The sequence below is a fragment of the Gorilla gorilla genome, chromosome 3 (assembly GCF_029281585.2).
Source record: "Gorilla gorilla gorilla isolate KB3781 chromosome 3, NHGRI_mGorGor1-v2.1_pri, whole genome shotgun sequence".
Taxonomy (NCBI): Eukaryota; Metazoa; Chordata; class Mammalia; order Primates; family Hominidae; genus Gorilla; species Gorilla gorilla.
This window is the reverse complement of record NC_073227.2, coordinates 147,933,346-147,945,704: the sequence shown is the minus strand read 5'-3', so window position 1 is coordinate 147,945,704 and position 12,359 is coordinate 147,933,346. Positions and strand designations below refer to the sequence as shown.

At 37.5% G+C, this 12,359-nt stretch overlaps 1 protein-coding gene and 1 long non-coding RNA gene across 3 annotated transcripts in view; one reads left to right on the top strand and one right to left on the bottom strand.

The window, feature by feature from the left end:
• Positions 1–3,650: 3,650 nt before the first annotated feature.
• Positions 3,651–12,359, top strand: part of LOC129533178 (uncharacterized) — a 48,176-nt gene continuing 39,467 nt past the window's right edge. Inside the window, exon 1 of the long non-coding RNA XR_008679234.2 lies at positions 3,651–3,761. This is a non-coding gene — a long non-coding RNA (uncharacterized lncRNA). The remainder of the gene's footprint in view (positions 3,762–12,359) is intronic.
• SLC25A31 (solute carrier family 25 member 31) overlaps positions 7,142–12,359 on the bottom strand; it is a 41,497-nt gene continuing 36,279 nt past the window's right edge. Inside the window, exons 6-7 of one of the 2 annotated variants that reach the window (XM_019024974.4) lie at positions 11,946–12,069; positions 7,142–8,052 (exon numbers count right to left, since the gene is read on the bottom strand). In XM_019024974.4, the coding sequence (XP_018880519.3) occupies positions 8,045–8,052; positions 11,946–12,069 (132 nt within the window). In that variant the 3' untranslated portion in view covers positions 7,142–8,044. The remainder of the gene's footprint in view (positions 8,053–11,945; positions 12,070–12,359) is intronic. The other variant, XM_004040374.5, reaches the window with a different exon arrangement.

Sequence of the window (12,359 nt, the reverse complement as noted above, 5' to 3'; positions counted from 1 at the left end):
GCCTCTAGCCGCTGCCCTGTGGTCCTCAAAAAAGAGCCCAGTGTGGTCCAGCGCCCTCCCTCTTGGTTTGATCGGCATGTGTTGCCTGTCTGTAATTAACCAAGTTTTATGTTACACTTACGAAATTTGGCTGCCCTGTTGCTTTTCGTTCACTTTTACGTGTGTGCCCTGTTCCTTCTCTGCCAGTTCCTGGTCTGTTCCCTGTTCCTCCCCGTCCTCTTCATCTAGTCTCTGTTCCTTCTCATCCAATTCTTTGTGTGTTTTCCTGTTCCATTTTGGTAGCCATCTTGAAAACAGGCGTGGTTTTTTTTGTTTGTTTTGTTTACTAGATTCTTTAGTATTCTGATTATCCCTAGTTGTCCACTTCTTTAAAGAACTTAGATTTTTTACTATTAATAATGTTGCTACAGCAGCAGCAGCAGCAGCAGCAGCAGCAAGGGTGGCTATAGTTCCTGCTGCTGTTAGAATGAACGTGAAATCCATTTTCAAGGGCAATACTGAGGCAACTGGATTGTACAGTATTGCTTGGGCTCTGGTCTCTACATTGAAGAAATCAATCAGGCCTCTCTTCCCTTCATGAGCACTCAGGAGACGTGGAGCCTCTGGGTGAAGCTGCGCTCTGAGACACCGCAGAACTCGGCGTCCCAGCGGGCAGCTCATGAGCAGAACAGGGATTTGGCGTTGCCCTGCGACTGAACCCTGGGCCCTGGTCCCGCTGGGCGCCTGTGACTTCCACCAGTTCTCCTCACACACCTCTTCTGACATCGGCCACCACTATCTAGATTTATTCCAGAATATCCTAAAATTCTCCTAGTACAATTAATTTATCTAATTCCATTAGTTTATCCATGTTGTCTATACAACTTGAGGGTGTAAGAATGTTTTTTTTTCCTATTAAAAATACCACTTAAAATATCAAAGTAAAAAAGTTGAGGCCAGGAGCAAAGTGGTGTTATCATCACGTTCCTTACAATTACTGGCAGGACGTGAGAGTACCCAGTGGTTAAAACCATGACGGGCTTTGGGGTCACACAGATTTGGGTTGTAGTACCAGGCTTGCCTAACTTACTACCTGTATAACGTTTGGCAAGTTACTTAATGCTCCAAGCCACAGGTTCAGTCTGTTAAAATGAGGACAAATATGCCTACTGGGCTGTTTTTATGATTAAATAATGTAAGCACTGCATCAGTCCCTGGCACCAAACGGTCAATAAATGCTAGCTATGCTTAGCTGCTGAATGATCCTGATTCATGTACATTGGTCATGTATCCAGCAACCTTGCTGTATTCTCTTATAAATTCAAGTATTTGAAGAATTTCTTGGATTTTCTGTGTATAGAACAATATGGCCTGGGAAATAATGAATTTCTTCATTTTTATTTCTTCTGTTTCTTATTGTTTTGCCTGGATTATGTTGCTTAAGTGCTCCAGTAAAATTTTGAAAATAAACAGTAGTGGTTAAGCATCCTTGTCTTGTCCCTAACATTAAATACCTTTGTGTTTATGATGTAAGAAAGTTAACAAAATTATCTTCTATTCCTACTTTGCTAAGAGATTTTTCTCATAAAATCCACTCACACACCTGTAAGTGGATACTGAAACTTAACAAATGTTAACCATCATCTAATGACCTGTTTGTTGCCCTTTAATTTGTTAATACAATGAATAACGTTACTAGAGTTTTCTAACATCCTTGTATCCCTGGGATAAACCAGAAAGGCCGTGATGGTTCTGATTGTTTTGGCTTGTGATTATTTTATGAAGGATCTTTACATCTATATTCATAAATGAAACTGGCCTTTTTCTTTCTTTACTCTTTCTATTGGCGTCAAGATTATCGCCTCATAGAGGAAGCCAAAGGGGTTTCCTCTTTTTTGTTCCCTTCTGATAGTTTTGGTTAGAAAAGCCTGTAAACCGGCTGGGCGCGGTGGCTCACGCTTGTAATCCCAGCACTTTGGGGGCCGAGGCGGGCGGATCACCTGAGGTCAGGAGTTTGAGACCAGCCTGACCAACATGGCGAAAACCCATCTCTGCTAAAAATACAAAATTAGCCGGGCGTGGTGGCACATGCCTGTAATTCCAGCTACACAGGAGGCTGAGGCAGGAGAATTGCTTGAACCTCAGAGGCGGAGGTTGTGGTGAGCCGAGATTGCGTCATTGCACTCCAACCTGGGCAACAAGAGAGAAACTCCGTCTCAAAAAAAAAAAAAAAAAAAAAAAAAAAAAAGGGGGGGGGGCTGTAAACCATCTTAGCCTAGAGTTTATGAGGTTTATGATGAATGATTAAATTTCTTTAGTGGTTATGGTCTATGTTTTCTATTATTCTTGAATCATTATTGGTTATTTGTATTATTAAAAATTTACCATTTCCTCTGGGTTTTCAAGTTTGTTGGCACAAAGTTGATTATTCACTTCAAAAAATCTCTTCAGTAGTTATATGTACATCTTTTTCATTCTTAATATTCTTTATTTTAATCTCTTCCTTTTCTTGGTTCCTGTCAGTATGGTTTGTTAAAAGAACCAGCTTTTGGTTTTCTTGCCTGCCTTAATTGTCTTTGTTTTCTGTTCCATCTGCTCTTTGTTTCACTGTTTTTGTTTATTCCTTTTCTAGTTCATTAATTTTCAGTTTCTTGTTTTCTAATACATACACTTGAAGCTGTAAATTTCCTTCTACATACCATTTTAGCTATATTCCTACCTGAATTTTCAAAGAATTGAAGTTGGAGAGTAGGCAATGGGGATAAAATGAAACAGGTCAATGGTCACTGGTCTTGTTGTCTAAGGTGTTATCCGAGTTCGTTGTCTCACGACCGAAGGAGCGTGGATGCAAAGGGTGAGATAGGAGCGAAAGTTTAATAAGCAGAAGAAACCTCTGCACAGTGTAGAGGGGAGCCCTAGTGGGTTGCTGTTTTTAGAGTTGAATTCAAAAGCTTTTATAAGAAACTCCCCTCATCTCTGTAGCTGTTTGAGTAGTTTCTCTTATTAGTAGCTGTCTGTGCAACTCCCCTTATCTTATGTAGTTGTGGGTATGTCTCTAGGCAAGCACAAAGTGCCACTTCTCTTGTTTCTGTAACTGTGGGCTTAATTTAGGTAATCCCTCCTTCTCCCTGCAGAAGTTCCCATGGAGCCCACCGTGTACATGTCTGAAAAGGGGAGGACACTTTTTCCTGGGAGCCTGCCAATCACATAAAGAACAAAAGGCTTCTGTGCTGGACCCTGCCTGCTTATCTGTGCAGGTGCAGCCTGAGTTTTCCCCAGGCTGCTCTATTTTTGCCTATAGGTGTGATTTTGTAGGCAGGCTGCTTCTCTGATGACTAGCCTTAGCTGTGTACCTAACATTAACATTAGAGAAATGTCTTAGGTGCCTATGGGTTTGTTAATTATTGCACCCCAGAATTAAGTAGACTTATCTAGTCACAGTAATACACACTAATGTTACATTGGGGTCTTCTCCTATAAACTCATATCAAAGAGCAAGAGAAAAGAATGTGTGTAGGCTCCCAAGAAAAGTGAGAAAGAGGCTAAATTATTCTGAAATTCATCAAGATAAGTCACTCCTCTCACCAAAAAGTATGTATTTTTCCTTTCACAGGCAGTGTTTATCTAGGTCTACTAACATGTTTAACAATTTCTTTACTTTGTTGCTGCTTGCATTCAACTTGACTTCTTCTTGAGTTCGGTTCCTTTCAGCAAAGGCAGGGGTCCCCAATCCCCAAGCAGCCAACTGGTCAGTGGCCTGTTATGAACTGGGCACATGGCAGGTAAGCAGACGGCAGGCAAGCATTACCACCTCAGCTCTGCCTCCCAACAGGTGGCATTAGATTCTCATAGGAATGTGAACCCTATTGTGAACTGCGCATGCAAGGGATCCAAATTTCATGCTCCTTACGAGACTCTAATGCCTGATGATCTGAGGTGGAACAGTTTCATTCCGAACATCCTCCCCCAATTTGTGCAAAAAACTGTCTTCCATGAAATTGGTCCCTCATACCAGAAAGGTTGGGGACTGCTAAGCAAAGGTCTCTGAATAGTGAACTACTTTGTTTGTTTGAAAATATTACTGTCATGGAACTGTTTAATAATAACTTGGCTGACTGTAGAAATTTTGACAGTATTTTCCAATCTTTTGTCATCCATTATTGAGTGTAAATAATGTCCCTTTTTAAATAATGTTTGTCTTTTCTTTGATATTTTGCAATTTTATTATGTCTTTAATTGTAGATTTGCTTTTACTTATTCACTCAAGAGTTTTTTGTTAACCTGAAGACAAATGGATTCTTGAGATTCTGGAAAAGTATCAAACATTATTCTTTTGTTGTCTCTCACACCCTTTTTCAGTTTCTTCTGGATCTCTTATTAGAATATGTAAAATGTATTCAAACCACTATGACCTTTAGACTCTCCTTTGTCATGTTTTTAATTTCAAACACTGTGCTATTTCTAGATGTTTTTTCAAACTTGCCTGTCCTTTCATACTGTACTATTAAAAAATCTAATTACTTAAGAAGTCTGTCATTTTAAACATTCTAATTTTATAGTTTCTTTTAGTGTTTCATCACATTTTTAGTTCTTGGGGTGCTAATTCTGTTTGTGATGTCTACCACCTTTGCCACACAGTGCTTTGTTTTCTCGGTGACTCATCAGTTCATCTTCATTGAAGGCTACCTTTTCTGTAGGATTTTTTGTGGCCTAGGTTGTAGAAGTGTTTCAGAGAGGTTTTGTATTTGTTTTTGCCAATGCCCTGAGGGCTTCACTGGTCCTATAACAGTTATAATGGTTTGGCTTGGAGTTCCTGTATTATACGGATAGTTTAAATATATATATATGTGTTCTATACTTTGTTGTGGCACAAGCTTGTGGGGTTTTGATTTCTCACACGTGGCTTTTTAATTTTTAAAATTGTTAACCCCCAAACCAGAGACATCACAGGTGCGTTTTTCTTTCCTTATTCACTGTTGGGGTAGTTGGCAATTCTTTTCCACTATGATTTGTTGCCTATTTTTCTAGCGTCTCTTCTTAAATAAAACACTCTTTTTTAAGATTGTAGCTTTTTTTTCTTTAAACAGAAATAGGGTCTTGCTCTGCGGCCAAAGCTATAAGTCAGTGGCATGATCTTGGCTCACTGAAGCATCCGTCCCCTAGGCTCAAGTGGTCCTCCCACCTCAGTCTCCTGAGTAGCTGGGACTACAGGCATGTGCCAGCACACTTGGCTATTTTTTTTTTTTTTAAGAGACAGGGGTCTCGGTATGTTGCCCAGGCTGGTCTTGAATTCCTGGCCTCAAACCAGCCGCATGCCTCGCATCCTGTGCCTGGACCCAAGTTTGTAGCTTCATTGGACAGTTTGTGTGGTTGGTAGGCATGGTATGTTTCAGTTTCAACCGCCTACTCTACCAGGGCCCCAATTCCTTAACTCCTATCTACACATGTGGGTGTCAAAATCACCCTTAGTGTCTATTTGTTTCTGAAATCTGTGGGCTGCTACAATGTTAGCTCCCAGTTACTCTCCTGGCCTTGAGCATCTTATTTCTGACATCTCTTGATATGCTATTTCCCTATTTAAAACAATACAAAACCAAACCAAATCTTTTTGGATATATTTTATCCAGCATGTACTTGTGGGGGAGGGGCATCTGTGTCAGCACAATCTACCATATATAAAGTGAGAAAAGAGCAAAGGACTGGCCCCTGGAGAATACTAACATTTAAGAAGTGGTGGAAGAAAATGAGCCCTTCTGAATCTACATTTCGATCTATCAGCTAATGAGGAATGAAGGTATCAATTTCTTACTTGTATAGCATAATGTTTATATATGAACAAAGGAACTGTTTCAGAAAATTTAATGTGAGGGTACCAAAGTTCTAATTTTTACTAGAAAGCATCAATCTAGAGTAGGAATATAAAATAGCAAAAATCTCTCTAGGGGCTTTTGGCCTCTTACTACCCAGACAATGTCTGTTATTTTCATTCCCCCCTCCACTTTCTCTAGCATAACGTGCTGTGAGAAAACAATGTAAAATTCATCAAAATAAATGTAGTTTCAGTAAGTATAAATGACTACCAACTTAAAAGGTCATCTTGTTGTATGCAGGGTGTATTTTAATGAATCAAGAGAATGAAGCTCTGAGAATGGAATTTTAGGTATTATTTGGGGAGATAGTTTTAGGGCAGGAAATTAAAAATCCTATCTAATAAGACACTGTAAAAGATGCAGTACTCCAGCTCTCTTCTACAGAAAAAAAAAGATGCAGCACTAGTCATTTAAGATAAAAATTGTATATATTTTAAATATATTTTAACTATTCATTTTCCAGTGTTAAGATTTTAAAAAATAATTTCCTTATAAAATCACGTTATGATTTTGCTCACTATAAACTATCTCTCATTAATAACAGTTTAATGCAGTTTATACAGTTTTAGCTCTGTCCAGGATACTAAGTAATATTTTTACTTTTTGTTCTAACTATACATCTTTTAGGCTTCAAAGAATAGAATTGTCTAGCAATTTAGCGATTAAATTCCTGTTTGCCCTCTATCCATGCCATTCAGAATTTAGTCTTTTTTCCTCTATGCATGCCTCTGTACAAATGGAAAACTTTTATATTATCTTACTCTTTATATGGGAAACTATTCCTCATATTTGGTTATTTTAACCATCTTTCTTTGAACCATTTGATAGTGGAGCAGGAAAGGAAAATATTTTCTATTTTGTTCCTGTAACTCCATTATGTTGACCACTGCAAGAAATGATGTTTAGAGTTTGACTTTTTTTCCTCTTGAGGGATAACACCAATATATTTAAAAGTATGGTCTGTATTATTGTCCTTGAAATACGCTTTGTCCCTGTGCATGAGGAAGTTCCTCCACCCCATTTTGCCCATTCACAGCCTCAGAAAATCCGTCTATAGTTTATCCCCACTAGCTTAACATCCCTTTACTCATTAGAACGTTAAAAACTTGGGGATTTCAAATATACTGTATTCTACAACAGCTCTGAAAAGACAAACTCCTGTACAAAACCTTGGAATGCTGTTTATATCTGTCCACTGAGAAATACCTTTCTCTTTAGTTAAGCCAGTTCTGACAAAAATTTTGCTATACTCTGCTTACTAATAAAGTCAGAGTCAGGGAAAAAAAGACTCCTTTATAACAGTTAAGCTTCCTTTATTGTCAACAAAATATACAAACTAATTTTCCAGAGGATACCTTTTGTTCTAAGATATATTCACACTAGCAAGATTTTATTTATTTTAAAGATAAACATCAGCAGATAAGCCATTTTATTTTCCAGTTTCAGTTTTATAATGTCACTAAAGTCATTATCAAATTTTAAATGATCACATCTATAATCAAAGGCTGATACTGTAAATATTATACACAGTAATAACAACTGTCTTAGAAGAGATATAGAACAAAGCTTATTTGTGCCTACAGATATGATGACATCTATTGATAAGCTTTTAAGAAATATGTCATACCATATGACTTCAAAAGATGGGAAAACAGGTATATTAAATGAATAGCAATTTAAAAGATGATACTTTCATTTCCTAGATTTCAGCATTAATCTAGGATTATATGATTAATTTTTAATCATAAAAAGAATTTTAAACTAACAAATTAAAATACACTACCTATAATAAATGAAATATCACACTAAAATGTGTTTTAGTCTAAGTGGGAGGAAAATCCACATTTATCTGATTTTTAGTATTTAAATTCTTGAAAAAATGTGTGCTTTATTGCAGAACTAGCACTTTAACAAAATACAGACAATAACACTATCAAAATGTATGCAAATGGAAGCTATGTAATTTGTATGTTTAACAAGTTAAATCCATGTATTTCTTAATTTACTCTCCCGATTACCTACCACCAATATCAATATGAAAGAATTCTTTAATTTTATCATATAATACCAACACCAAAGCACCCCCTGTACCGCGAAGAACATTGGAGAAGGCGCCACGAAAAAAGGAACTGATTCCTTCATGTTGGTATATCTTCACAAAGCAGTCTAAGGTTCCTTCATATTGCCGTTTAGCCTCACCACTCTATACAAAGAAAGACAAAGGGTTTTCCATTATCTGAATATCTTTTATCTTAACACAGTCTTCTATTAGCACTAAGGATAGATAAGATAAACACTGTGTTGAGTAGCACTGTGTTAATAGGCATATATGGCTACTGTCCCTGGTGGTTAGAGAACATTCATACTTTTCAGGCACACTTGAAAACTGACCATACATTAGGCGTAACAAATGTCAAAGGATGTCATCACATAGACCATGATTTATCCTCTCACCACACTGCAATTAACTGAGAAATCAATAGCAAAATAGAAAAATACCATATGGGCTAGGTACGGTGGCTCATGCCTGTAATCTCAGCACTTTGGGAGGCCGAGACAGGAAGATCGCTTGAGCCCAAGAGTTTGAGACTACCCTGGGCAATATGGAAAAATGCCATCTCAACAAAAAATACAAAAAATTAGCTGGGTGTGCTGGCACATGCCTGTGGTCCCAGCTACCCGGGAGGGTGAAGTGGGAGGATCACCTGAGCCTGGGAGGTCAAAGTTGCAGTGAGCCATGATCACACCATTGCACTCTAGCCTAAGTGACAGGGTAAGACCCTGTCTCAAAACAAACAAAAAAGAAAAAAAAAAGAAATCATATGTTGGGATGTTAAGAAGAACACTTCTTCTCAGAAAATACTGAAAACCAAATGATAATTACAAAACCTCTTACCTAAATTTTTAAGATGCAGCTTGAGTTGTAATTTATAAGGAAATTAATGACCTTGAAATATTAGAAAAGGCTAAAAGTTAATGAGCAACCTAAACATTTTTAGACAAAGTATAAACCTAAAGAAAGTAAAAACAAGAAAATAACTGGCAGAAATAAAGGAAATAGAAAACACACACAACAGCATAAAAAAAGTCCAGTTAGGTCTCTGAAATACTTTGCTGACAGAGTTTGGAAACATTGTTTGAGGAAAAAAAGAGAAAAGGCCCCAAGATTATCAGAAATGGCAACGGTAACAAAAATGCAGATGATCCAGAAATTTAAGAGCAAGATGATATCATAAAAAACTTCATGACAATTATTTTTAAGTCATAAGAAATGGATAAATTCCTAGAAAAGTATAATTTACCAACAGAGTAGAAAAGAACTGGAATAATACTATAGTTGTTAAAAATTCAATCAGTTGTTGAACATCTTCTCATAAAGAAAACCACATGTCCAAAAGGCTTTACATGTGAGTTCTGCTAAACATTCAATGAACATTTAATTCCAGTCTTTCAGAAATTATTCTAGAGGAGAGAAAAAGTGGGATGACTCCTCAACATATTTTATGAGGCTCGCACAGACTTGCTACTGAAGTCATACTAGAGCAATACAAGAAGGAAAAATACAAGCCAGTGTCATTAAACATGGATGCAAAAATCCTGAACAAAACCCAGCAATCAAATCTAGCAAGTGCTACAGAATACAATACTTGCAAACTGGGTTTATCCCAGGCATACAAGAGTTAGCTCTAGAAAACAGATTAATTTAACACAATATGTAAACATATTAAAAGAAAAAAAGGTTTAATCATCTCAGCAGATATAGAAAGAACATGACTGCCATTCATAATTAAAAATTGTTGTAATCCAGGAACAGAAAGGAACTGTCATTACATGATAAATGATAATGACAAAAAACCCGGACAGTTAATATTAAATTATGTAACACTGACGTCATTTTCTGTATGATTAGGAACAAGATAAGGTTGCCAGTTACTACTTTGTAAATATAATACTGAATCCGGGGTCTCAGTGAGTACAGAAAGGCAAGAAAGAGAAATAAAAGGTGTAAGAATTGATAAGGAAGGAAGAAAACACTGATATTAGTTGCAGATTATATGCCTGTTCATGTAAATAAAAATTTGGAAGGTATGTACATACACATTCGTGTTTGTAATAGGGTTAACAAAGTGGTGGGATGTAAAATGAAAATACACAAAAATTAAGTAGTACTGTTATGGGCTGAATTGTTAAAATCATATATTGAAATCCTAATAACTCCCAGTACCTCAGAATGTGACTGTATTTGGAGATAGGGTCTTTAAAGGTAATTAGAATTAAATGAGATCACAAGAGTGAACCCTAAGCCAATATGACTGTCCTTATAAAAAGGGGAACAGGCCAGACGTGGTGGTTCAGGCCTGTAATCCTACCACTTCGGGAGGCTGTGGTGGGTGGATTGCCTGAGCTCAGGAGTTCGAGACCAGCCTGGGCAAAATGGTGAAACCCTGTCTCTACTAAAATATAAAAAATTAGCTGGGTGTGGCAGCGTGTGCCTGTAATCTCAGCTACTCGGGAGGCTGAGGCAGGAGAATTGCTAGAACCCGGGAGGCGGAGGTTGCAGTGAGCTGAGATTGTACCACTGCACTCCAGCCTCGGCGACAGAGTGAGACTCCATCTCCAAAAAAAAAAAAAAAAAAAAAAGAACAGAGGAGGAACCCTGTGAAAACACAGGAAGAAGACAGCCATTTATAAGACAAGGAGAGAGGTCTTCAGAGGAAACCAAGTCTGCTGACATCTTGATCTCAGACTTGTAGCCTTCAGAACTGTGAGAAAATAAATTTGTTGTTTAAGCAAACCACTTTTATAGGTGACACCAGCCCTAGCAAACTAATACACACACACATATAAGACTCATATTCCCATTTTTTTTTTCTGTACTGTTGTGAGATTAGGTTGCAGACATCATGCCGTTTATCCTTAAACACTCGAGTGCATATTTTCTTTTTCTTTTTTTTTTGAGACAGAGTCTTGCTCTGTTGCCCAGCCTGGAGTGCAGTGGCGCCATCTTGGTTCACTGCAAGCTCTGCCTCCTGGTTCATGCCATTCTCCTGCCTCAGCCTCCCGAGTAGCTGGGACTACAGGCGCCCGCCACCACGCCCGGCTAATTTTTTGTATTTTTAGTAGAGATGGAGTTTCACCGTGTTAGCCAGGATGGTCTTGATCTCTTGACTTCGTGATCCACCCGCCTCAGCCTCCCAAAGTGTTGGGATTACAGGCGTGAGCCACAGTGCCTGGCTCAAGTGCATATTTATTTTCTAAATATTGGGATATTTTCTTACATATCCAAAGTACAGTTATCAAATTCAGGAAATTTAATATAATACCACTGACCCAATCCATAGTCTACGTGCAAATTAATTTTCCATTTTAAAAAGTTTCTCAATGTGCTAAACTAGAGCTAGCTATAGAAAGAAAAGAAACACAGACATAAATGGAATAACTCTAAGTATTATCCCTAAGTGAAGTAATGGGTTAGTTTTAATCTGCCAGATTGCCTACTGGTCCTTCCAGGACCATTTTGTAGTCAATAAAAATGAGGATAATGATAGGAACTACACCTCAGTGTTTTGAGAATTTAATGAGTAAAAGTATAGAATTCTTAGGAGAGTATAAAGCATATAATAAGCACTATATTACTATTCTAGTTTTCTGACCTCATTATTTTCACTTGCCCTCATAAAACTTATGACCTGGCTATCCTGAACTACTTCTCAAGCCATATTTCTGTGTACAATTTTCCCCCTATGCTTAGAATGTTCTCTCACTGACTGAAGTAAGCCTACTCACTGAGATTTAGCTCTCTAGGAGACCACGTCTGATCATTTTAAGCATTTGGGCAACCCTCCTCTATGTATTCCTGGAACCTACACACATTTGTATTTAAACCATTAACTGTTGTCTTCAATATTAGACTACGAATTTGGGTGCAGATTTTGTCTTTTTCTGTCACCAGAGCTTAGCATAGATTAAGCATGCAAATATTTGCTGAATGGATGAATGTAATAAGTACAGGTTGGTATCCCTTATCTGAAATGCTTGGAATTAGAAGTGTTTTCAATTTTTTCAGATTTTGAAATATTTGCTTTGTATACTTACCAGCTGAGCACCTGAAATCCGAAAAGCTCCAATGGGCATTTCCCTTGAGCATCACGTTGGTGCTCAAAACATTTTGAATTTTGGGGTGTTCTGGATTTAGGATTTTCAGATTTGGGATGGTCAACTGGTAATAACAATAGAGATCAAATGTATCAAAAATTTGGTTTAGGGATTTATATTTAGAACATAAATCATTACAAACAAGTTTTTGTCCTTGGAGTTCAAAATTATTTGCTTTCTTAAAAATATATTACAATAAATAATGAAATATCTCAATGGCTTGTGACTGGGCTTATTCTACTTAATCTAATATTTCAGTTAAGATAGACATATTCATCCAATTTCTGCCATAACGCTCTACCTTCCAAGCAATATATGCTACAGGAATAGTAGGCATTTCTGTTTTGGTGGTAG